Raw genomic sequence first — 26,849 nt, 5'->3', positions numbered from 1 at the left:
GAAACTGCATTACATGGGTGACCATGCACTAGTTTAAACTGTCACTTTCAATACTCTTCCTTGAAGTGTAGATGATGCTGCCATTCTGACCTACTCTTCCAGCATGTGTAATCAAGTATGCAAAACTTGAACAGGTCTGCATGATGAGGTAGCTGTATCCTTTTTGTGAACAGATAGGCCTAGATAACTTAACACAGACCTAGAGAGCTCTTTGAGAGTTTCTCTTTTAGCCAGAGAAGTTAGTCAAAGAAGAATATCACATGACCCACAGATGTATACTTAGCTTAACTGAATGATAGCCCTTTGAACAACAAAACACCATCTACCTCCAGGGATCTAAACCAATAAATGTTAGCTTCCACTACCCTTGTAAAATAGATCTCTTGCCTCTTTATACAATAAGGATATAAGGTTACACTTTTATTTACAAGTTTTGAAAAATGTACAGTTTCTTACATGGGTTACTTATGCAAAGTTATACTTCAACAGACCAATGTGCACATAAGACATGGGGACAGTGGACAGAGTTATAGGTCTCATCCCACACTGCTGTTTAAAAAGGTACTGCCTCCAAAATTTACAAACTTAGCCTTGCAAAAGAATGTAAACCCAAACTCACTATACCTTTTCAAACTTGGAAAGATATTTTCATTAAATTGGGTGGAAACTAACAGGCACATGGCTGTTGCTCTCACACACAGTACCCCCACTAGTAATATACAAAGAGCAGGAACTGCACAGCTTCAAGTGCCCCCTCTCACCATTCTTAACTCACTTTCCACCACAGAGTTGTATTCTGGAGATGTTTTAAGGGAATCAAGTACTAATGAACGTGATATCCCAGCCTTGAAGCATTTTGTTTTTTCCTACTTTTTTTTTATTACTCAAAATAGCAAAGTTAACAAGATTTTGAACTTAAGTACAACAGCTCAACATGGGTATATCCAGTCAGTGCCTCACTGAGAGGACTAAAGTAACCTATTTCATCAATATCCTCATAGGCATATCCTTTAAAACCCTATTTTTGTAAATAAAAAGGAGGTACTTTGCATGTCACCTCAAGTACCATAACAGTAATCATACCTTCTCTTACACCTGAAGTGCAGAAGTAGCCACTATCTCCCATTTTCCACTATTTGATTAGTTGGATCAGAATCAGTTGTTTTGTATTTCTAAACAGTTGACAACCCAGTAAGACCAGGGAAAAGTTAATTCTTCCTGCAGTACTTACAAATGCAGTGGGGTCTAAAACCAACAGTAGAGGTAAGTGACCAGCCTGGACAGATCAGCACTCTAGTAATATCAGTTAAAAATGTATATATGTATATAAACATCCCTTTTATCAAGCTACACATAAGCATCACTGTGTATAACACAATTACAATTAAAAGCTTAGTGTACACTACAGAAATGCACAATACTGCCCTAAGACTGGAGAAGAGGGACCACAAAAAATGAATTATTCAGTAATTTTGCAAGTAACCCAAGTACAGTACATTTGACTTCAAAATGGGTGCTTTCTGATGTCCAAGGAAGGGAAGCTTCAGCAAGGGAGAGTGGCAACAGCACAACAGCTAGTTTGCGTTCAAAGTAAATGCAATGATGCTAGGAGGAAGATGACTCAGACACTTCATATATATTTTCCTCATCACCAGAGTGTTCATTTGCATCATCCAGGGTCAACAATCACGCCAACTCTGTTCTACTATTGCAGAAACCCGTTTTTCATATTCCCGCTTATTCTCTTGGTATAGTTGAGCTGCTTGACTGTTTGCTGGACTGTTGGGATTCGGCTCATCCAACAGAGACTATTAAAAAAGACGACAAAATCCTGTCAGTTTTCTAGGTAAAACACTTGAAAACTTATTTCCAGTAATTAGTTCAGAAAATTGTCAAGTGGTCCTCCTGCTCACTCTACTCAAGCAGTGTAACCACAAGATATTGCAGTGTATTCTGGGTTATTTGGTATTATTACAGATATACCTGTACCCCGATACAACACAAATTCAGATAAAACGTGGTAAAGCAGCATTCGGGCGGGGCTGCGCACTCTGGCAGATCAAAGAAAGTTCAATATAACATGGTTTCACCTATAATGCGGTAATATTTTTTGGCTCCTGAGGACAGCGTTATATCAGGGTAGAGGTATTAAATCCTCATCTTTCACATGACATTTGAAATATGTAACCACTGTCCTGTTACCATAACACCATTCCCATTATAGGTTCTAAAGTCTCTCCTGGTTTTACCTTCCCAATTAGATCAAAGTAACCAAGCACCTAGTACAAGACCTGATGAAAATAACTTTGTCAGTTGGTATTTAACTCTCTCCCTACCAGCCCTCTACCAAAACACTCCCTGTAATTGATCAGAATCATTAGCAAGGGTAATCAATTATTGTATGTCAAGGTCCAGACTCCAGGGAAAAAAAAACACTAAGTAAATAATCTGACATACACCAGATTCAAAAGGATCTGATGGTCTGGATTTGGCCCACACTCTGCCTATTGCCTACCCTGCCACTGTTTAAGTGTGTTGCTTGTTCTTAACATAAAGAAAGCAGAATGGTAATAATTTGTGGTGAAAACTTTAAACTTTGCTCATAACCAGATTTTCACCATTAACTGAAATTTGTCACAGCAACTTTACATGCATGTCTAGGATTACAATAAATGCTGGGAAGTCATTTTACCTGTATGGATGTTAAGATGGAGGACACATCATAGGTAGGACTCCAACGATTCTGAAGAATATCCAGACATATACTACCATCTGCGTAGACTAGAAGAGGGGTTAAAAAATAATTGTTGTATAACAGCAATATAAGGTATGATAACATTGAGGATAGGGTTTAAAAAAAACAAGTGCCACACCAAATTTTTGCCAGCATTACTCCATCTTCAGAAGCCTAAATAGTGAAACATACATTAGAACAAGTTAATGACAGTCACAAGCCTTACAGAGTTGATGATATCTGTTATCAACAGAAAAATATGATCCCCAATCTCTTGGGGAAAAAGTCAGACTTGTTGCTAAGGAGAGTTGCCTAGAAATATGTAATATTTTTAGACAGTTATTCAAAAAAAAAAAATAAAACCACCACATTTTCTCCCCACCACCCACTTGCTCCATTGTGACCTCACAAGGGGCTATGAAAATGTCTCTACCATGCTACTTCAAGGATTAAGTAACAGAAACAAGTTTACTTTGATGCAACAATTGTTTTCATGCAGGTGACTCTAGTAACTTAACAAGGAACAGAGAAGCAAGAAATTGTTTAAGGTGGTCTTTTCACTCACTAATTTAAGGACCCCCCACCACCACCAATAGTGCATTTGATCCATACCTTGTTAGTAACTAAACATGAAAGTTTTATGGTGGTTCTATTTTTATTCATGTACCCAGCAAGTGTTTAATGAAAAGCCTTTGGAATTAAGTTATGCAGGCCACAACGCCGTATTGTTAGTCAGCAGCTACAGCTGGAAGCAAGCATAGATTAAGGAATGCAATCTGACATTGAATTGAAATATCCACTCCTGAAGGCAGCCACTGAAACAGAGAAAACGATCTAGCTAGCTAGCTTTGATTGTACAAGCCACATTTCTGAATGCATCTGATATTATAAGCCACCATGGTACTGAAGCATAGACAGAGCTGTTGAGAGAGATGTTTCACAGAAAAGATCAAATTCAGCTGAAAAGTGATTAATGTAAACTTTAAGAGCACAGTTATGCCTGTAAATGTTAACATGTATTTACAAAGATTATTTTGCATGAGGGGACAAAGAGGATCCCACTGAGATTTTTTTCCCCCTCTTTCAAACAGGGAAATCTATGTAGCAAAGTCATAAAATGGAATGCTGTGACCTCAAGCATTTGTTTTTAAAACAAGGACAATATTCATGTAAGAGTCCACTCATTCTGGTTAACTGAATTAACCAGACTTTGTGTAAAATGAACACGATTCCCTTCCCTCCCCACCTCTCAGTGTGGAAGGCCTCTTTGTCCTCAGAGCCAGAGGAATTCCCTGAGCAAAAGATGTTTAACCAGAAATACAGAAGCCAAATAAGATGGGAGCCTAAGGGATTCACATGCTCCATAAGAGTTGTGAATCAAGGGAATACACACACACGACTGAGTACTACTTGAGACATGTCCAATCCCGGCTCCCTCCTGTATCAGAATGAGAGCTAGTTCACTTGTTACGTAAAAAGAAAGATGTTTATAAAAAGACTACACTGTCTAATTAGCAAGCATTATGCTTTACTGTAAGTGCTGTAATAAGCCACAAACCACAGAATGATTGCATCTTATATGGGTACTTACCATTTGGATGAAACATTTTAGAGACAAATCTAACGGTAGGTGGCTTATTTGGATATTCTTCTGTGAATTCTATTGTAAGTTTGAAAGTTCCTGAGTTGAAAGAGAAAATTATAAATAACTTTTTGTTCAAGGACATCCATATGCTTCACAAGGGATGGGCAAGTATCCTGCATTTATAGAGAGGTCCAATGTGTTATCCCAATGTCACACACAAAGTTGGAAATAGAATTCAAGCTGTTCAATTCCATTCCTCTGCTCTAAATCTTAGACAATGCCTCATACTTTGAGCAGCCTCTCCCAATAAGAATAATATTCACTATTATTCTCTTATGCAGAACTGTTCTATTCAGAAATTTTAGGTGAGGAAATATCCTCAGTATCCTTCGAAAGATCTAGTTCTCTTTATAATACCTCTTAAACATCCAGATGCATAGAAAACAGTTGTTCTGCAAGTCCAGAAGATTGCTCTTCCCTGCAAAGCAGATTCCTAATGTTCCATTCCCAACAATACATAATTGTACAAGGGAAGTCACAAGTGCATAGGCTCCTAGAAACGTGATCTCTTAAAAATACTATTACAAGCATCAAGCTTAAAAAAAAAAAAGTCCATCAAGTTGTGTGGAACCTTTCTGCAACATTACCATGGATTCTGAAAATGGACAATCTGCCTTGAGGAGCCAATATGAAGAAGTTTTGGAGAGCCAATTATCTGCCAGCCATTTGTGCAATCAGAGCAACTCTGTATGGCTTGAGACTACCAAAACTTGTGCCCCTTAAAAACGTGTTAACATGAGCTATAAGAATTGAGATGGTTAAATCCTTTGAGCCCAACAACCTTAACATAGCTTCTGCTCATACAGGCTATTTTTGTCCTTCTCCTAAAGCTATGATGACCTGGGAAAATAAGTCAGCTAAGCTGCGGACAAGCAGTCCCACGTATTGTGAGTGCTAGCAAAAATTCAAATAGGACTGAGTGAGTGATGAACTCTAGGAATGCCAATCACTTGGAAGTAAATACACTGAGCCTTTTTTACAGTATTGTCCTTGATCCACCAAATCAAAAAAGCCAGACGTGTAGTATACACAAAGAGGTTAAACAGCCAAAAACAATGTATGAAGCTTAAAAAAAACACCTCTTTACAACTGAAGTCTCCTGTAACTGAGATATATCCTTGTACCATCTATCAGTGTCAGGTTAGCATGTACAACCAGTTGCCATGATTAAGGGAAACACGGCAATTTTGCTTTTCTTGTAATGCACCTTCTTCCCAGCCCAATGATAATCTAGTTTAGACCCAGAGAGCTTTAAAAAAAAAAAAAGAATTCATGTCTGTGAGTATGTTATACTAGTTATTAGTATTAATTTGTACACATTTAAATGGTATTTGCTAAGTGGGAAGAGTGTTTTTAGCTGTTCTAGAAATCTTCAAGCATCAAGGGAGAGCCAAGGAGTATTTTTATGTCAGCTCCTTTCCCTTCTGTCAGAGGTCATCAGGACTAGCATGGTAGGATGCCTGTAGTTTGTTCCTATAAAACAGCAGCATTAGTTGTGTTTCTAATATGCAGATGGAAAGTACACAGAAACCCACAAACCTTGAAGTGCAGTGATGGAGAGAGTAATTTCCTAATATTGCACTTTCTGTACACAGGCTGGCTATAAAAAGCAGCATCATTATGATTCCAATGCCATTTATGAAGACACGGAAGCTCAGATGTTTGTATGACATGCCTGTTAATCTTTTATATTGTATGATGTATTTTTAATTTATGGAATTACATATACATTTTTACAATTACTGGGAATCTAGGCTATACTACACAAAACTGACATGTCATTAGGGAATCAATTCCAACATAACCCTGTCTAGCTGTTTAGATATTGCTCATCCTAGGAAAGGAAAGTAATGAAAGTCTCATTTGTGTCCACAAGCAGAAGATAGACCTTGTTAAATGGCAACATCAACACACAATGCTTTTTAGTGGTGTTCCATTCCTCATGCTCTTGATTTGAGGTTTAGGAAGGAGAATCAAGCTGGATTGCCAACTCTACCACAAGCAACACTTCTTATAGACTGTTTGGGCAGCAAACAGATCACGAAATGGATAAAGCATCTGGCTGAAAACTGAGCACAAGCTACCACAAATGGTGTGCCTATGACGAACATCCAGGGGTTCTCAAAATACATCTGTAAGAAATGACTAGAATTATTCTAGAACAGTGGCTAGAATGTAAAGAGGAGAGAATGGAGAAGCCAATCAGCCAAGAAGAAACAATATCAAAACCCATTTTAAGCAGATCCTACTGCCAGGCTGTGGAGGAAAAAATGCACCCTGATGTCCTGCTTAACATAGTGAGTTTAGTTATTCAAACAACCCTGTTGTAAATCAGAAATGCATTTATTTAATTATTGTGGGCCTCTCTCAGTGCACTCATTTATCCATGGTTCTACCTGAAAAGATTTTCATAGCCTCTCATAGAAGTCTCATTGTTTGGCCTCACTAAAGAGACATTACCACTCCGAAGTTTTAACGACTCAAACTGCAAATCACTCATATTTAAAGGCTACATGAACAAAATAAATGTGGTTCTGCAGACCATACTCTGAATAAGGGGAAGAAAAATAAGAAAAAAGAGTAAGATGGTAACTCATGCAACAGTCTTATAAACATATGATAAGAGCCAACTTCTTAATCTTCTGAGGCAAGCAATGGACAGTGCATTGCCTAGGATGAGACTACCTTGACATGACTTCCAAGTTCAGGGTGGCTAAGTCAGCTACAATAATGAGCAGTGCAGACCACCACTAAAACATGGTTTATATTACTCCACATGGCAATGGAACAAAAAACTGGATGGACCTATAAGGTTCAGTGCACCTCACATAAGCCACCAAGGACCTTTGAAGTCGGGCATCCAGAGAAGGACCTCACCAGAGGTATATAAACACAGAAAGGATGCAGGCAGGACAACAGATCCCGTAAATGGAATTCTCACTATGTTGGATGAGATCTTCTGAGATTCTTGCAGCACCAGTTTAATCCACCATGTACCAGATTCTACAGAGTTAGTCACTAAACCCCAAATCACTTACTCTGCCAGCTAACACTGTCACCAGGAAGTGATCTGACACCAAAAATCTTGGGCTTACAAACAGTGAGTTACCCAAAAGAAATGCATCAATTTTGTCACAACCACATTAGTCCCAGACACTCAGGTTTCTAATATGGGATTTAAAAGTACCAACCCCTGCATGAGCTCAGAGGAAAAAGGCTGTGGAGACACTGATGTACCTTTGACTAGTTCATGAATAGCTGCCAGACAAACCTGAAGAGTTATTAAATTACTCAGGACAGGCAAAGAAGAGAGTCAGGTACTTATGTGAAGTAAACTAGTCTACATGGGCCTGCTTCCACACTTGAAATCTTGTCAATGTACAAATAGGCCATCCTGGCTTCTTGAAGGTCATTTAATTGGAGACTACATGCCTATAAAGCTTCCTCTAGACAGGACCCAAAAATTCAGGTGGAGCAGCTTAAGTCTGAACAGAGTGAGGTGTCCTGGTTCTGAGTGATCGCTCCTGGCCAGACTCAGACTGATGGTATCTGTAGTACAGTTAAGAACTGTACCCATCTGAACCAGTACAAGATGAACCATTTGTCTCTCTCCTTAGCATGGCCAAGATTTTTGCTGTAAGGTTCCAGCACAAAGTTAAACACTTCCCTCCCTAGCAAACTGAGATGTCTCTGGCTCAACCAGTTTTTTTCCCTACCCTTACCAGAGGGCCTGTAGTTTAGGTGAAAAAAAAGAAAAAAAAAACCGATCCATTAGTGTCCCCCACCTCTTTCCTCCTTGTGGACAGCAAGAGACAGCTGTCCTCTGGGAAAAATGCATTCCTAATGAGGCATCACCTACTCCAACCAAGACAAAAACATTCAGACTGGTTTGATGCCTAAAGAAGTGTCGCTGTCTGCTGCTGGTAAAAGAGGTGCTGCCATGAGCTGTCAGACCACTAATAGTTCAGTATTACTGAAGAAAGCATTCTTAGAGTCAGGACTTACTAAGCTAGAATGGGTGTAAGAAACTAAACACCACTGCACTAACCTTAGTGAGAGGTAGAACACAAGATAAAGACACCACTAAGCTACCTTAGCAGTACCTGGAAATATCAGCACCAACACTTCTGTGCTGTAGGAAGTAAATATATGCTGGTCTGTCCAAGGTATTAAAATTTAAAAAAAAAGAGTATTTCCCATAGGCTGCAGTCAGGAAAAATTAGCAAAGATGCTGTTACTCCTCACTCAGGTATGAGATGGGAATCCCAGTGGGCACCAGTGCCAGAGTACCTTCCAAGGAACAATCCAGCGGGCACCAAGGTGAAGAGACGGTGCCAAGACTACATGCTCTGCTAAAGCTCCCAAAGTGCTAGGATATCAGCACGACACTTAGAAGAACACACAGTGAATGAGCACCAGTCCCAAGTAATGCCAGAACCCACTCAGCCCCAAGTCTGCATCCAAGCACAATACTTCCAAAAAGCTGTTCTACCACCGTCAACATACCAGTGGGAATACTGATGCCAAAAATCCTTAGTAACTAAACTTCTCAGTTACTCTAACACTGAGCCATAGAGATAGGAGAAGAAGACTCCAATGTTTACAATCTGCGGGAGATACAGAGGAGAGAAACCCCCAGGTATTAACCCATTCCATTAGAGGCAGTGCACCAAGAACCTGGGCCTCTGAGCAGTTCTGGTAACATTAGCGTGCCAAGGCCAAAGAGGCAAAAGGGAGTTTATCTGGCCTTAAACAGTTTCATAAATTGAGAGGAGATCCCTAGCAACAAGCACTGCAGAAAAAGAAAAGAAAAAAGGATACCCAGCCTCCAAACTAAGGCACAATATAAGCCGCATTAATTAAAACTGCGGCAGCTCCTGTGATGAGCTTCTTGACAGATCAAGGATAAAAAGGAAGTGTCTGAAATACTGTTGGGGTCTGAGGTACAGGAAAGTTAAAGCATGCTCAATAAGACAAAGCCTCAACCCGGCCTGCAAAATGTCCTCAGAGGCTCAGAAGCATTAAGAGCTAGAGTTTGCCATAGCCTTGCAGCATGAGAACCAAGAATAATTAGAGTCCTGCACTGATAGTACTGTTAGAGTGTACCACTGCTTTCAGTTCATTTGCTTTGCTTATTTGACAGCATTTCATGTCTAATGAGTTTCCACTATGTGTGCTGGTCTTTCATACAGCATCAGTGAAGTGAAAACATTTTCAGAGAAAGCCACAGAAATTGGCATAGGTTCTTAGGGGTAAATTTATTATTTGAACCTACTTTAACTCTTAAAACTGACTAAATTTCAAGTTGGTGTCCTTTTAAGTTGACTAAAGCAAGGAAATTTAAAGCAAAGGGCAGAGTAGCCATTTATGAATAGAGCCTAGCTTTTGCATATCATGGGATGTTAAAGATCACTTCCTGTATTAAAGGCATTGTGATAGAAGATCCACTGAAACACTGTCCTGACATACACAAGTTTGAATTTTCCTAACACCCTATAAGCTTAGAAGGGCTTCCAATATGTACCCTTTTTTGTTTAACACAAACAACTAGGTTGACCATTTACAGTTCAAGCATGAAAATCACCTGAAAAAATAACCCAGGGTTATGATAGAAATGCTAACAAATTATAACAGTGCTGTGACTAGACTAAGGACAAAACACAGCTAAAGACTGCATGCTGATCTGCATTTGTTTTTGTGCAATGAAATGGTAACCAGATTATAATTTTTCAAAAAAGTTAAGACTTTTTTGGAAAAGGAAAGGGAAGGAGGGAACATTCCAAGGGTCAGGGATGGAACAAATCTAAATATCAATTTTAAGAGAAAAGTTCTGCTTTCAAATCTGCCAGGTGAATCTCAACTGGATAATATGTTCTCCTGACTTGTACAGAATTATCATTAGGAGAACAAAATATCTAATCTAAACCTGTTGCAAGGACCCAGGAGAGTAACATTTTGAGATTGTGTCAAACTTTCATAGTTTAATCCTTTACACACACAGAGATAAGAACAGACAAGGGCAGGATTTTAACCACTTACCATCTTCAAAAGGGGTCCCCTCAGGCCTGGAAAACAAATAAAAACAGTCATTACACCACACACCCCCTTTACTTTGGTCCCTCCCCACCACAGAACCAGGCTTTAAAGTGTTTTACAGACAAAAGTGCCCTAGTGGGTGCCCTGCTTCTACATCTGTAACAGGGGTGGGGGGAAATTATGATGTGCATGGGTGCAAGGCATTTCAATCATAGGGAGAGACGTGGACCTGGACCCTCCCAATCTGTATTCCCAAAGAGTGCATAGACGCGAATTGGGGGAAGGGAGGCACACGTCTCCCTTTTCCTAAGGCTATTGGGGAGGGGGATCAAAGGCCCCAACTGAACATTCACAAAGTGGGGGGGCGCTCCGCCAGGTAACAGATCCCAGGGCTACGCACGGAGACTGTCCTGACATTCGCAGGGGACAGATGGGCACAGGCACAAAACTCCCTTTGGGCGGCTATGGTGAAAGTCTGGGAAGCTGTGGGGCGTGCGGGTCCCCTCTGCCCGACGCTGGTTCGGCCCCCGCCCCACGCCTCCCCCCCCCCCCGAGGGTGCGAGTCCCGCCCCCGCTCCCCGGCCTCACCCGAAGATGACCGCGTTCCACACCATGATGTTGTTCTCGGACGGGGCCCCGCTCACCCCGGCCGGGGGATCCTCCTGCAACCTGCGGGGCAGAGACACAGACCATACGTGGGACGCCTCGTCACTAACCCCGCCCACGGCTTCCCCCCGCCCTCGGCGTAGCCCTCCCCTCCGCGGAGGACGCAAGTAGCGTAGCGAGCGAGCAACTCCCCTCCCCCTCCCCGGCGAGCTGCGCAATTGCCGTACCCCAGCGGGTAGCTCCACGGTCATGAGCAAGCGGCGTAACCCGCAGCCAGGCAGCGTGGCCCTGCGTTACGCAATCAGCGTAGCGCTCCCTATCCCGCCGCCATGTTAGCCTGCCCCCTCCTTTCCCGGTAGCGGCGCGGGCCCCTGAGCCAGCGGGCTCGTTACCTCTTGAAGTCCCGCATGAGGCGCCTCCGGGCCGGAGTAGACATGGCGGGCTCAGGATTATAAGTCACTCATACACTAGCCCGCGGAGGGAGATAGGGGCGAGGCGCCCACGGCAACAGCGGCTGGATCCGACTGAGGCGGCGGGGGCTGCCGACAAGCGAAACCGGCCTCTACCACTGTGCCGGAGACGCGGGGGAGGCTCGGGCGGCAGCTACTACCTAGTCCTGCGTCTGCGCCTGCTGCCGGGCGATACCATTGCCGCGGAAGGGGAAGGAGCCGGATGCAGCTGAGCCGAATCAGACTCTACCACCAGGGCTGGCGGAGAGGTGGGAGCGGAACCAGGGGACTGTACCACTGACGCGGAAGCAGGGGAGCCGGAAGTGCTGACGCGGAGGGGAGGAATCTCCTTCCCCGCCATAGTTTCTGCCTCTCAGATCGGTGCCGTGCGAGGCTCCCCCGCGCCGGATCCTCCCCTGGGCCCTGCATATGCGGGTGGGGAGAGAAGCCGGGCGGAGGGCGCTCTGACTGCTGGGCGGGAACAGGGGAGCGGGGTCATTTGCTTTACTTGGGGGCGGGGGGGGGGAAGCAAAGCGGGATTTCCACTTGCCGGGGGCGGGGGGGAGCGGAAACACCGCTTAGGGACCCTAAATTGGTCAGGGGGGAATCTTCAAGCACTTACGGGGATAACAAGAAAGGGGGTAAGGGCACAGCCTGGTCATTAGGAGCCAGAAGAGGTCTCAGCTGGTTTCTAGAGCAGGCTAGGCTCCCTAGCTTTGTGAAGTACCACAATGCCTCTAAAGCCGCCCCACCGCCGGGGGCGGGGGTTTGCTAAATACCACTCCTGGGTTGGCCCCACTAGGAACCCCAGGCGCTGGTTACTTGAATAAATGCCGACCTTTGCTGGATCAGAGGGGCAGAGGTAATCATTGCACAGACATGAGTGTTCGCTGCCTTTTGTTCGATTTGTATGTGTCTGGTAAGCATGTGTCATAAGAGAATCTGATCCTTATGCATAACAACATATTGTAGGAGTCACTAAACGATTTTCTGTTTGTATGATGATTTGCCTGTCTCATTGTTCCCCTTATTTCCTTATACTCCACCTTAAAAATCAGTTACCCAGTGGGGCAGTCATTTTACTCTTACTGGGGAGCTGAGTTGCTGTAAATAAATCACACTAGATAGTTACACTGATTGATTCAAAGTAGCTGTGCAGTAGTGCTGAACAGCTGAAAGAAAAGCCCATGCTACCTGTGATGTTTTTGGGAACATATTGCCACCTTTGTATGTGATGTGAGATTGTTTTCTATTGCTTGTATTTCTTTGAAACCAGCATCCCATTAATTCCTTTTGCCAACGATAATTTGCTTTCTATACGTGTTTTGACATTAAATTAATTACACATTCTTGTCTCCCTTTGGTTTTTGGCAGAATGATTTGCATCTGGAAAAGCCTCATTTTTCTGTGTTGGTCCCTCATGCTTAGTGGTCACTTGTCTGCCGTTTGCCATCACTAATATATTTTGTTTCTCAGCAGAGAAGAGTGCTCCATATGGGGGGAAACTATCTGGCATGTCATTTCCAGCCTGGGAATCTATAAAGGACATTATAATAATCTAGTCGGGCCTCCTGTATAATACAGGCCATAGAACTTCCCCAAAATAATTCCTAGAGCAGATCTCTTAGAAAAAAACATCCAATTGTGATTTAAAAGTTGTCTGTGATGGAGACTCCACCACGACTATTGTTTCCCAACAGAAACAGGAGCCTCTTAAAATTTCCTCTTGGCCCATCTACAATCACATTGGCTGAGTGGAATTTCCTAATATTGTCCAAGACAATCAGATTTCGCCTGTCTCTTGGGACAGGACTTCAGGAGCACAATATTCTGAGGACAGTCCATCTGCCAGGCTCCAACTGTCACTGAACCTTCTGATCCCAACATTCCATCCCTACTGATATTAAATACATTTCCAACTGCAATGGCACTTTCTGACCCCAACATTCCATCCCGTCTGTTAAGGGGGCATGACATCTGCTTAAGGGGGAAGGTAATGAAGGAGTTCTTACTTATGAGACAGAAGGAGGTTTTATCCTGCTTATGGGGTATCAGACTCCTTAACTGCTTATAAAGGGAATGGGCAGCTTCTTGCTTGCTTACAGAAAGGCAGTCCTTATAGCTAGGGTGGCTTCTTAATTAATTGGATGTAAGAGGTTTCTTATCTGTTTATATGCGCACCAGTGGGCTTCTTAACTGTTCATTGGAGTTTTTACACCTGTTTATAGGTGTCCAGGTTGCTTCTTAATCTTCCAAAATGGCGAGTGGTTTCTTGTAATTTTCATTGAACCATAGAAATGTAGGGCTGGGAAAGACCATGAAAAGTCATCAAGTCCAGTCCCTGCACTGTGAGAGGACCAGGTAAACCTAGACCCTCCCTGACAGGTGATTGTCCAACTTGTTTTTAAAAGCTTCCAATGATAGGGACTCCACAACCTCCCCTGGAAGACCATTGCAGAACTTAACTACCCTTATAGTTACAAAGTTTTTCCTAATATCTAACCTAACTCTTCCTTGCTGCAGATTAAGCCCATTTTGTGATAGAGCAGTGAATTTCTTACTTGCCTTTAGGGTGTGAGAAGGAACCTAGAACATCTGCTTCCTACACTGATGTCTGACTTTACAAATACTTCTATATTAGTGAGATGAGCTGACCCATGCTCACAGAAAATACACGAGATAGAATAATAATAATAACTGTATTTTTAAAGTGCCCCTCTGTGGTCATGCATGGTAGAGATGAATAGGAAACCTGTATTGAAAACAAATTGCAGGTTTGTTACTTCTGTAGGGGGAGAAAAGAGAAGAGTAAATAGAATTATAAGGGCTATTTGCTGAACTTCTTATAACCCGAGGCAGAAGTGCAGCCCCTTCAGTTCTATAATATGGCCTATAGCTTCCCTTATCTTTGTAATAAGGGTGTAGTCTAGGGAGACTGCAGGCCTCAATGTGCCATGTTCTGTTTTGATCTGAATGGCCTCTGTTTGCATCAGAGCAGTGTATGGTATGCTGGGCCGATTATATGCCCTGCAGATGAGTGGCTGCAATCTGGTCAATTTATATAAATGTGGTGAGTCCCTTGGGCTCCTAGCAAATTGCCAAGGTGACCCTTGACTGGGCAAAAGTATATGCTGTGCCTGCCTCATAATTAAAAAAAACCAAAAACACCTTCACCGTCATTTTGTAGCTTGTACAGAGTATTTGGAAGTGTTTTGTATCATCTATATAACAAAAGTCCAGGAATCTCACTCTGTGTTATCACTTGAAGCCTATTATGTCTATACAGTCAGTGTGAGGCAACAGAAGCAGCTACAAGCATAGTTGAGGCTCTTTTTGTCCAGAATATCACCAGGTTAAATCATCACTGGATTTTGCAGTCTGTTACAGTCTAACTTTTACATTCTCAGCCATTTTGACTTAATGAATTATACCTGTGCAATATACAGCAGCTACACTAGGGCATGCATCTATGCCATGCCAGAGCCTGGCTTAGACCATTGTGATAGCAGAGGTAACTCAACCAATCACCTTACTCTACAGCCTATTTATATGCAACAGTTTCATTGGTCATATGAGGGAGACTGCACAGATGGTTGATTACTTAGCCCAGCTGCTACAGTTCTTCAAAACCACCCACAGCATAACACAACCAGCACACACAATCACCCCAAATATGCATAGCCCATCATGCAGCAAATACCCCTTATTTGCCACCCGCACAAATCTCCCAGGATTATCACTCGGCCTGTGTGTCATTCGGACAACTGGAATGTCTGTTGAGTCAGTATGAAGGGATGGAAACAGTTATATGTATGGTTGAGAGCTCTTTTTGCTTAGCAAATGCACCAGGTTCAATCATCACTAGGCCTTTTGAGAATCAGATGGACTGTTGTAATCCAAAGGTTCTGTGGCAGTTTGCATGCGACTTGTAACAGTTGATCAGAAGAGACAGGAATAACAGCTATGTGGGATAACAAAGAGGGGATTGTGCCTTCAGCAAGGGGGTAGCTCTGTGCATAAACTTTGGGGAATATGTACAAACAACAACATTGCTCGCTACAACACAGTGCATGGAAACAAAAGCCCCAAAATACTACCTACCTATGTAGCTTTACTGCTGCTGTATATAATTTCCTGTTCACAAATATACCGTGGGTTGTGTTAGCATGTTTACTGCTGGGGTGTTTTGTGATTATGTTTCCTGCTATGGTGTTCAGTGATATAGTACATATACTGGTAAAGTAACTCCTCACTTAACGTTGTAATTATGTTCCTGGAAAATGCTACTTTAAGCCAAATGATGTTAAGCGAATCCAATTTCCCCATAAGAATTATGGGGAAATAGGGAGGTTAGGTTCCAGGGAAATGTTTTTTGCCAGACAAAAGAAAGGGACTCCACTCCATATCATATGCTCAGTTCAATTGCAAGAAATCAATGTGTCTCTCTGGATGTGGGAAAAGCCATAGACTGAGCTGAATGGAACTATTTGTTATTGAATCTAGAGGGAAATGGTTTTGGCTCCAATTTTTTTTCAATTGGACCAAATTTGGCACTTTGGGTCAAATTCAGACCCAGAATAAACAAAGTGCTTCTCCACTGATTGTAGTGAATTTGCATCTAGTAACACAAGATATGAATTTGGTCTTTTATGAATAAATTTTTACATAAAATTTATGTAATTGTATTTTGTCCTCTTGATGTTAGAAATAGGATCGGTTTATATAGTTACTTAAATGCACACCCCATCACTATAGTATCTGAGTGTTTCACAAGTTTATAACAATAGCAAGTACCACAATCAATAAAAATAAACAGCTGCAGCACTAGAGACAATGTATGAAAAGTAGTCTATCAGTCCCTCTGGAGTAATCCCATTCTGTAACACTAAAAAGTGTAAAAACTGCTAGGCTAAACTATTAGATAATTTTAATAGGTTACATTCCCTGACACCCAGTTTGGGCTCAACCACTCCCAGATGCTGAGTCCCCTCAACTCACATTTGATTTCAGTCTTCTTCACCGGATCTGGTCCATTAGTATTTCCAGATTCTTAGATATTTAACTTTTGCTTGAGTCCACATGGAGGATTATTATTAAGTTGTACAATAGCTCCATACTTAGAATGTCAGTTATGGGTTTATACAATAGGTAGTACTTATGGGAAAACATTTCCACAATCGAGGGGGATAAAATATGTGTGAAACTGACAAAGCATAAAGCTTTTTTCATACCTTGACTTTTCCAGCCAGGCACTAGATTAAATTGTTTCACCTGACAACTCAGACTTACTTTCTCTGCACTGTACAACTGTAGGTTTTGTTCATACATTACTACACAGAAGTTTGCACTGCATTTATATCTTGGAATATGTTGAACTTGCAGTGCCAAGAACTGCTTTTTCTATTCTGTGTGTACAGGATTTCTATTGCACACAGCAGGTTTGTTTATCTGGAATAAATTTGTGAGTAGTTACAATTTTTTTCTGGGTTTATTTGTACGTTTGTTTATACTGTTTGCTTTTAAAATCCAACAAGAGTTATTGACAATAAAACAGGAGATTCAATTTTCTAGCATCAAGCTTGGAAATATGAATAACATTTACAGGGATTTATGTCTTTATAAGCAAAAAGCCACTTTCAAATCACTTGTATATAACATGGTGTATATTACCGACCTGTGACAAAAAATAGACATTATGTAACCACCATATGCAAAGGAAACATATGAACCAAACTTAATTTAATGCTAAGACCTCTCTTGGCTTGCATTAAATTAAGTGGAGCTCTTTGTAGGATCAGGACCTTACTTTCCTGCATGTATTTTCATTTTGCTTGGGCTGGATATATTTTCTGGATCCAAAATAGATTCTGTAAACATTGGAATCAAAGGACAGTCCTTAGCGAAAACAGGCTCCAATATCCTTAGTTTGCAGTTTCAGTATCTTTATTTCATAGTATTCTGAGCCACCATAAGAATCTCTAACATTTTTAATTAAATACTTGTTTCCCTTTGATTCTTGAACATTTTTACTTGCAGTATATAGAGCCTGTTACCTGAGGCTCATAGGAAATGTAGAAATTGTCATACTGGATCAGATCAGCAGTCCATCTGGCCCAAGATCTTACCTCTGACAGTGGCCAGAACCAGATGCTTCAGAGGATGGCATAAGAAGCCTGCAGTAAGCATATATGGGATAATCTGTTCTGCTCTCCCCACCTACATCTCATCCTGATCTCTAATAGAGATTGGTTTAAGACCTACAATACAAGGCTTAATATGGCTTCCAAAACTTTTATTGTCACTACTTATAACTCTGGATTTTTTTTTGATTGGCTAGTCATATGGCTAGCTCTTTTTTAATCTTAAATTATTTGGCTCCCAAGATGCGGCTCCCAAGATGCTTTATTAATATTAATTAACTTCACAATATCCCTGTGAAGAAGACAGGCAAGTAGTCTAATTCCCATTTTACAGATGAGGAAACTAACATAGACAAGGGAGGTATTAGAGGAGAAAGTGATTTTCAGCACTAAAATATACACTGCTTGTAGTACACAAACATTACAATCTGGGTTAAACTGCTCATATGCAAGATGCAAAGCAGTCTTGGGATTTTCAAAAGCACCCTAAGGTGTAACATGCCCATTTCCCACTGAAAGTAACTGCAGTTGGTTGCCTAATTCCCATTAGTGCCTTTAAAAATCTCCTTTTCTACACGTGTAGAACAGAGAACCTGCAGCATCCTTCCCTACATTGGCTATGCTCATGCAGGCCAGAGAAATCCACAATACTCATGCTGCGCTACCACAAGTCAAAGCAAGCAACTTCTTTAATATACGGTGTGTTATACCAGTGAGCTACTGCCAATATATGCATATGTCCCCCCTCTAATACACATCATGTAGTGCCCCTTCCGGGGTGCACGTCACAACATACAAACGAAACACCCCATTATGTCATGCCAGTTCAGTATACAATCTATGCTACTGCAGTCCCCACATATAACCCAGGACAGCCCCCGCCCCCCCAGTGTATTCCATTCCAGGGCAGCTCCCCCTGGGCCTAGTATCTAGTATCCCAGGACAACAGCCCCCACCCCACCGCAGTGTGTAACCTCCTAGAGCAGCCCCTCCCCCCGGATGCATCATCCCAGAGCTGCGGCCACCCCAATGTACACGACCCAGAGCCCCCCCCCCAGCTCGAGAAGTTCCCCCCGTGTAACCACACCAGCCCAACTCTACCCGTGTTTACCGCCTCGCCCCCCCCATCCCACGGCAACCCCTGCCCCAGCGCACCCCCAGCGGCGCTCAGCCCCGCCCCCGGGGCGGCCCTTCGGGGAGGCAGGCCGAGGCCCCCGCCCTAGGCCCAGCCCCTGAAGGGGCGGCCCGACCCCGACGCGGGCCGAGGGGCAGGGCCTCCGCCGGCTGCTCTCGCTCGGCGCCGCCATGCCCAAGGTGGTGTCCCGCTCCGTGGTCTGCTCCGACACCCGGGACCGCGAGGAGTACGACGATGGCGAGAAGCCGCTGCACGTTTACTACTGTCTGTGCGGCCAGATGGTGCTGGTGCTGGGTGAGCCGGGCGGCGCGCCCGCCGCGGAGCGGCGGGGACCGGGGCCCGTCGGGCGGGGGCAGCTGGGCCCTGGGGGGCGGGGACCGGGCCCCGCCGGGCGGGGGCAGCTGGGCCCTGGGGGGCGGGGACCGGGCCCCGCCGGGCGGGGGCAGCTGGGCCCTGGGGGGCAGGGGACCGGGGCCCGCCGGGCGGGGGCAGCTGGGCCCTGGGGGGCAGGGGACCGGGGCCCGCCGGGTGGGGGGAGCAGCTAGGGAGGAGGGACCCTAGTCTTGGCTGAGTCCCTATAGATCCCTGGAGGCTGGGATGATGGCTGGGTGTGGGGTGTTGTTCCATGGGTCAGTTTGTGGGTCATAGGTGGGAGGGGATGTTGGGCATCCCTGGGGATTGGGAAGATTTTCAGATGACATGGACACCTCCTTTGCACTTCAGAATGTGCCCGTGATGCACCAGCTGACCCAATGGCCTCCCACCACCTTATGACAATGGGATCCCTGGGAAAATCTGAGTGGGAAGTAGCTCTGCCTTTGGGCCTTTATTCCTGGCCCTGCCATTTCTCTCCCTTCATGGCCTTGGACAAGTCACTTTCCCTGTACTTCAGTTTCCCCATCTGCAAAGTGGGAGGGATAAAGCTTCCATAGATCCCCTGGGGAGGCTGAGAGACTAAATTCATTGATTTGAGAGTCTTGTAAAGGGGTGGTAGAGTTCTCTGATCACAGCACTAGGAGACAGGAGCTCCTGAGTCCTCAGCCCATCTCATACTAATTTAAGCCAGGTACTTCAGTTTTCTGGGCCTTAATGTTTGTTCAGTGCTTTGGATATATAAAGTGTTACAGAGTTGCAAAGTATTAACATTATTAAGTTTTGTCACCACTCTGCAGCATCTCTTGGTGTCCAAAGTTTCTTAAATCCTTGTGTTGGGATCCCCCCCCCTTTTTTTTTCCTGAGGAGCAGCCATGTTAGTCTGTATCCGCAAAAAGAACAGAAGTACTTGTGGCACCTTAGAGACTAACAAATTTATTTGAGCATAAGCTTTCATGGACTATGCTCAAATACCGGTAAATGTCTTAGTCTTTAAGGTGCCACAAGTACTCCTGTTCTTTTTCTTTTTTTTTCCCTGTCTTCCCCTCCATCCTTAATGATGCCGGGTTGTGATGAATCTCCAGCTGAGATGAGGTAGAGTTTGGAACAAAAATGAAAAGTGGAGGGAGAAGAAATGTGGTACTGCAGTGTTGGGCACTCTTCTGCGCCTGGACTTTGATCAGTTAGATTGCTAAACCACTCAACGTTTATGTCACCAGGAGATCATGCAGAAATCTAACAGAGTGGACCAATGCTTGTGTGTGGCAGTTTTTCTGTGTGGGGGGTGGGTGGGGGAGGGATAAAGAGGTGTTTAAAGTAAATGTGTGATGAAGAAAGTCACTAGGTGTTCACCAAAAAAAAGGGAGCGGGGGGGCCTTCAAAGTTTGCCTCTCCATCTCAGATGAACACTCCTGACAATCAGAACTCCCTCCCTTAGCGATGGATCTGAATCTGCATTCTATAACAGCCTCTCTCTTCACTTCTGCAGACTGTCAGCTGGAGAAACTGCCCATGAGACCTCGAGACAGAGCTCGGGTGATTGATGCAGCCAAACATGCTCATAAATTCTGTAACACAGAGGAGGAGGAAAATGTTTATCTCAGAAGGTAGGAAACCTTCTCTTCCTCCTTTGGCTTCCTTGACAGTTGCTGTGATACTGTCACTCTTTGTGCTCCAAATTTTTGGATGAAAATAGCTCCTAAAATTGGTAACCTGAGTACCGCTAAATCTGAAGTCGTTAACACTGTCATCAGCTCATTTGCTGGTATTAAAGAGACATGGTCAAATAGTTTAGGTCCCCATTTGAGCTACTTCAGCCATATGACAGAATGCCATATGAATGCTAATTCTCTTTCCTGTTTACCAGAGGAAAAATTACTATTGATGGTAAATTAAATTTGAAAAACCCAATCTGGCCCTTATTTCATGACCACAACAAAAGCAGACACGAAGCAAAACTATTTAATCTGAAGTGAGCAGCTTCCAAGAAGCTTGGACTGCCAGCACCCCTGCCGTTGGATTTTTGATAAAAGGAGGCCATTGAGAGCCTATTGTAAATCACTCTTATAAACACATTGGTCACTGCAATACAGAGTTGACAGGTTAAAGTGCAGCCTATTTGGGGACGGGGACCTTGTGCTTTGTTTTCCTCTTCTCCTGGATTTCAGGTAAATTACAGCACTCTGGCTCTCTAGTCTTGCTGTGACTTTTAACTCTGTTTGGAAATATTACTATTAAAAATCTCATACACATTTACATGGCCCTTTACAACATACCATAGACTGAGACACATTCTGTGACCCAAAGAATGTACAGTCTGAGAGAGAAGACTAACGGCTTGTCTGTATGGATAGTTAGGTTGTGTGTGAATGTATCCACAGTAGTCAGATGTTTGCAGATTGTCCATGTGGACCCTGCTGCCATGCACTGAAAGTTCTGTAGTGTGCTTGACTCTACTCTCCTTTCAAAATGGGGCAGCAGGGTCCACAGAGTCAATTTGTGCACAGCAGACTAGTGGGGGGTAGATTTAGACCCCAGTTTGCTGTGAATTAAGTGTTTATATAGACAAGCCCTAAGACAAAACAGACCAACAGCTCAAGTAAGGAAGGATGTTGAGATTTCATTAGGGATAAAGTCAAGGTAGCAAGCCTTTCTCAAGGTAGCAAGCCCCCATGTCTCTTTTAGTTGGTGTCCAGAATCAGACTATGTATTACCACTTTATGGACACCTAATGAACTGTAGATCTGTTAGGTATACACAACACCCAAGCCACTATCTCATTGCTCATTTGGAATTATTTCTGTTTACTCTTAGGTGTTGCTAATGCACTCTCCTCCTTAGTATCTAGACAGGAGTAGCTGATGCCTTTCCATTTTTCTGTAAATTCTCTCTTTCTCCCCCAGACCTGAAGGTATTGAGCGGCAGTACAGGAAGAAGTGTGGGAAGTAAGTGTCAGCAGAGCAAATCATTTCAGCATAAGAGCTTGTTTTTTACTTTTCATTGTGTGTCACGTCCCTTAGAAATAACATTTCTTCTTGTAAGAGTAGCTCCTGGAGACAGGAGATTTTTGACTGGTGTGATGTGATGGGGGTATTAACATTTTGTAATCCTGATCCTGGTCAGGTAGCTGGGGCCAGAATATAAAGACCAGCCTTTTACCAGCACTCCCATTTGTCACAATTTATTGCACTTTTCATTTTTGTTGCATTTCTCAATTTGGCAGCTCAGGAAGGCAGGGAGAGAGTTGGGTACGTATCACATAATGGAAGGAAAGACAACACAGGATTATAAAATGGGCTTTTGAGAAAATCTGTGACTCTTCACCTGTTGACGTTCTAATGTTTGGTCTATGATCTGTCTCCTTTGATGATCGGTTACCTGAAAAGAAGTTCCAGCCTGTACAAAAAGGCTAATTAGCTACATGATCACTGGACAAGTTTGCGGTACAGGCTGTTTTTAAAGCCCGTTTGATAAATAAACTACAAACAAGGCCTCTGAGCATGAGACTGAGATCTGCACTCTTTCACCAGTAGATGTGTTGTTGTTTCCAGGTGTGGACTTCTGCTCTTCTACCAGCACCAGCAGAAGAATGCCCCAGTTACTTTCATTGTCGATGGAGCTGTGGTCAAGTTTGGCCAGGGCTTTGGGAAAACAAACATATACACTCAGAAACAGGAGCCTCCCAAAAAGGTAAATAGGCTTAGATGAGTTACAAAGCTATCTTTGCCTTTCAAAAGGGTGTGGATAGACAAAATGACCTAATAAGTCTGGTCATCTCTGCTAGAATGCCTGGCCTCTGTGCCATGTCATTCTAATGATCCCTTCTAGTTTACCTGAAATAGTGGTGTTGACTGCATTCAACTTCTGCCAAGGAAGACTAACATGAAGTTTTTGAAACCGGAGGACAGAGGAATAAGGGTGGGAAGGGATGCTAACATCTGTTAGATCTTTGGCCTAAGCAACCTAGAAGATCCATTTGAAAGCATCTCAGACTTGTCACCTGAATATTATCTTCTCTCCAATTCTTGGTGTTGAGTACATTAATTCCAAGACCTGGCACTTCTTGGTACCAGCAAACCCATGTGGTTAATCTTACTGTGCCTCCCATAAAAGGCAATACTTAACAGTATGGATTTACAGGAAAAGCCTTCACAGCTATGGAGTAGCGAAAAGTTATTGGTAACACTAATGTGCACTGAACTAAAGTAAAATCTCTTGTTCATTTCCTAGGTGATGATGACCAAACGGACAAAAGACATGGGCAAGTTCAGTTCAGTCACGGTCTCCACCATTGATGAAGAGGAGGAGGAGATTGAAGCAGTGAGTTTTCTTTGCCCTGCTAATGCCAGCAAGATACCAAGTTACACAGGGGGGTTTGTTGGGACATCAAATCTAAGCTCTCCAGAAGTTTCTTGTCTGAATGGCAACACTTTCGATTTAATTCCATTTTAGCCTTTCAGTCTGATCATACATAAGGGAAGTCCATTATTCATCAAATAGAAGATTTGAATTTCCCCATGGAAGTTCAGTCAGACAGAAAGCTCAGTTATCCATCTAAGTATTTATGTTGCGCTCTTCACCATAGTATCTGGCTACCTGAACATTTCTGTGGCTAATAAGATTCATGCCACAACCATGGATCATCCTACTAGTACTAGTGAGATGGGTATCTTCTAGGACAAGCTAACAAATAATGCTAGTGAGTTACTATGCAGTAGCCATCCTCTCTGCCTCTCTATTCTAGGAGGGCTAACTTTTTTCTAGGAGGGTTAACTGTATTCTAAGAGGGAAAACTTACTTTTCCCTCTGTGCAGCAATTTGAGGGGAATTGTGACCTCATTCCTGCTTCTCCTTCCTGGTAATTCTCCTCAGTTTATTTTTCATTCTGCGATGTTCTTGGTTGAAATAAATGGATGATCTCAAGTCAGGTGTATTCAGCTTGGTTAAGACTGCATATAGATAAGCAGGTAATTAATATATTTAACATGCAAGTGACAGTCTCCTCGTATGGTAGTATTAATAGTCTTCCATCTGGTAACACAACTCCTTTAGCCGTTATGATCTCCCCTGAACTGCCTCTGCCATGATGTTAATGAAGAGACCTGGTCCAGAGCACACATTACATATCAACCTTTCTTGATTGCATTTTGCATGTACCAGCCAGAACATCATGGTGATGACTAAAATTGGCCAGTGTCTTGTGGTCCTGATTCTTCACTTCTTGTTCTAAGCTGTTGTTACCATGCACTTTAAACAGCAGGCATGCTGCACCCTAGAGGTGACTGCATTTCAGTGGCAGGAGAAATTATCACTTTATAGTTTGCCTGTCAATCTGAAACATTTTGAGGACAGAACACTGTATAGATATATAGCAGCACAATGGAGATCTTTTCACAGGTGCAGGCCCCACACTAAAGATGGGTAGTGCTCACATTGTCACTAACTTTATACTTAGCTGGAAATTGATCCTGCCCATCTCACTTATGAGCTCAGTGAGGCAGTGAAGTTCTGGCCCACAGTATAACACAGTGACACTATATTTTTCAGCGAGAGATTGCAGATTCCTATGCACAGAATGCTAAAGTGATTGAAAAGCAGCTGGAACGCAAAGGCATGAGCAAAAGGAGGCTGCAGGAACTGGTAAGTCTGTTTTGTTTTCAGTGTATTGTTGCTGTAACTGTATCTTTGTGGGGTGTCCAATTCCCTTGGGTCTGTTGGCAGTATACATAAGCAGCATATCTTAATACCCTACAGTGGGTTTACAGAGTTCACATGCAGCTTTGGGGGTGGGCGTTAGCTAAGTTTAACAGTCCAAATTATTTATGCTTTGTATTTTTAACTTGAATTGGAAAAAATATTAAATACTATAAAGAAAATCCTCACAATTATTGTAGGTTTTCCCCCAGTGGTGTAAGCTCCTGTTGTTAGACATCTCCTCAGAGGACGGGTAGGAGAGGTAAAATATGGTGAAGACTTTACAGAGATTTTCTCTAGTCCTCTAAAATTGAAGATTATAGAAAATTATATAGAGACCTACTCAAAAAGGGTAGTTTATAAGACTCTGGTGCAATCAGGGCAGCCTCTGTAGCTAGTTAGCCCATGAATGGTCAGATCAGAGCTGAGGGAAATTACCCCAGAACTTGAGCAACAGAATGTGCCTTACATTGTGTCCTCAAGCCTGCCACGCTCAGGCTTTAGCATAGGCTACAACAGGGAGTAAGTTACAGAAAGGAGGGCCTGCCAGTGCAGTAGGTCTGTTGCTGGTCCTGTAAAGGTCAACTTAGAAACCAACAGTAAGAACGTGCTCGGTGATCTTAATATGGTGACAGGCTTATAGAAGTTGGAGATGGGAAAGATTTACTAGATTATCTAGCTCACCTTCCTGCCAGTGCAGGATATAAAGTGTGAAATGGCCTCTTATGTAACTAGTACCAGACCATTTGGGGCTTCAAAGATTGTAATCCACCTTCTGATTTGCACCCAGAAGCAAAGAGTGTTGAAAGACTTGAAGCGTTTTGTTCTTCACTTAGATGACAGTGGCTGCATGCTGCATTAGTAAAGCTCAGATCAGAAGATCATATCTCAGAGTACTGGAGAGAAAGTTATTCCTGATGTTCTTGTGTAGAGTTTTCATTCTATCCCAATTTTTCTAATCAGGCTGAGCTGGAAGCCAAGAAAGCCAAGATGAAAGGAACCCTGATAGATAATCAGTTCAAATAAGAGGATTCCACATCAGATCGTGCTCAGGCAGCTGAATATTTGGAGAGGAGGGGAAACCAACAGCAACTCCTGAGACTCCAACAGAGAATTCAGTAAACCCTGCAGACCTTAAGTACAACTTTTAAGAACTATGCATTGAAACCAGCTTGGAAGGTGACGCTGTCTCTGCTACAGACTGTACTTTGATCTCAGGTATCTTAATACACTGAAGGACTTCAAAGACTTTTTTTAAATTACACTTCTGTGCACACTTGAGTGTTTTGCCTGATTTATGGGGGTAATATCTGTTCCAGGGGAAACCCTTCTGCCAAGTGTGTGCATGGGTTTAAGACACTGTTACAAAAGCTCAGTGTGTGTGTTGTTTTTGGATGTACATAAAATTCCAGTAAATACCTTAGATGTGTAGGTAAAGCAATAATCTATGTACAGCAAATAAATCCTTATAAAGTAAGTTGTCCATGTTCTTATTTAAAAAAACAATTCTTCAAGTCACGCAGTATATATAAAGGGAATTCTCACCCTAGCACAAGATGGAATGGTAATAATCTGCACAAATCTTCAACATGTTTACTTAACTGAAAATCTTCACTGAATTAGACTTGAAACAAAGTCCCATGATGCAACACGATTGGTAAGCAGTGCGTCTTTATAAACTCCCAGCTGAATGCTTTTAAGATCCTAGGAATTGCTGGGTTCCCAGCACTTTTGAAAACTAGGCCATTTGGGTGCCTGACTAAAGGTACTTAAGAGTCTCTACTTTTGAAAATCAGAAAACAGTGGTGATCAAAAAGTTTTTAAATCCAATTGTAACAACAAAGCCCATGGTACAGATGTGGCAGGGTGAAGTCCAAACCTACCTTAAATGACTGAAAACAAAAACTGGATCTACACCACCAACAATGCCTTCTTTAAACTAAGGAATGCAAATATAAATATCCTGGGACTAATAAATGAAATCCATTGATTACCACTTTAACTTGAATAGTACTTCTGTCTCTAAAGTGTAAGCCAT

The 26,849-nt window shown here is 42.8% G+C and overlaps 2 protein-coding genes across 4 annotated transcripts; one reads left to right on the top strand and one right to left on the bottom strand.

Annotated features, from left to right (window-relative positions):
- Nucleotides 1-394: 394 nt before the first annotated feature.
- On the bottom strand, nucleotides 395-11,754 carry UBE2A (ubiquitin conjugating enzyme E2 A). 2 transcript variants are annotated; one of them, XM_045031529.1, is made up of 6 exons: nucleotides 11,414-11,754; nucleotides 11,004-11,084; nucleotides 10,419-10,444; nucleotides 4,326-4,415; nucleotides 2,693-2,781; nucleotides 395-1,808 (listed from the first exon to the last, which is right to left on the bottom strand). In XM_045031529.1, exons 1-6 carry the CDS (start codon nucleotides 11,455-11,457, stop codon nucleotides 1,680-1,682), a joined length of 459 nt encoding a protein of 152 aa, XP_044887464.1. In that variant the 5' UTR covers nucleotides 11,458-11,754; the 3' UTR covers nucleotides 395-1,679. The 2 variants fall into 2 exon arrangements, with proteins under 2 accessions (XP_044887464.1, XP_044887466.1); XM_045031531.1 differs by lacking the exons at nucleotides 4,326-4,415; nucleotides 10,419-10,444; nucleotides 11,004-11,084; nucleotides 11,414-11,754 and adding an exon at nucleotides 2,961-4,291.
- Nucleotides 11,755-18,810: 7,056 nt separating this feature from the next.
- Nucleotides 18,811-26,288, top strand: STEEP1 (STING1 ER exit protein 1). Of its 2 annotated transcripts, XM_045031528.1 has the most exons (7): nucleotides 18,830-19,039; nucleotides 20,607-20,724; nucleotides 22,021-22,062; nucleotides 22,669-22,807; nucleotides 23,348-23,437; nucleotides 24,665-24,757; nucleotides 25,775-26,288. In XM_045031528.1, the coding sequence occupies exons 1-7, from the start codon at nucleotides 18,916-18,918 to the stop codon at nucleotides 25,835-25,837; spliced, it is 669 nt and encodes a 222-aa protein (XP_044887463.1). In that variant the 5' UTR covers nucleotides 18,830-18,915; the 3' UTR covers nucleotides 25,838-26,288. The 2 variants fall into 2 exon arrangements, with proteins under 2 accessions (XP_044887462.1, XP_044887463.1); XM_045031527.1 differs by lacking the exon at nucleotides 25,775-26,288 and having other exon boundaries at nucleotides 18,811-19,039; nucleotides 24,665-24,847.
- The last annotated feature ends 561 nt before the right edge of the window (nucleotides 26,289-26,849 follow it).

The sequence above is a fragment of the Mauremys mutica genome, chromosome 9 (genome assembly GCF_020497125.1).
Source record: "Mauremys mutica isolate MM-2020 ecotype Southern chromosome 9, ASM2049712v1, whole genome shotgun sequence".
Taxonomy (NCBI): Eukaryota; Metazoa; Chordata; order Testudines; family Geoemydidae; genus Mauremys; species Mauremys mutica.
Note: the sequence above shows the minus strand (reverse complement) of the source record. Positions and strands in the feature narration are given on the sequence as shown.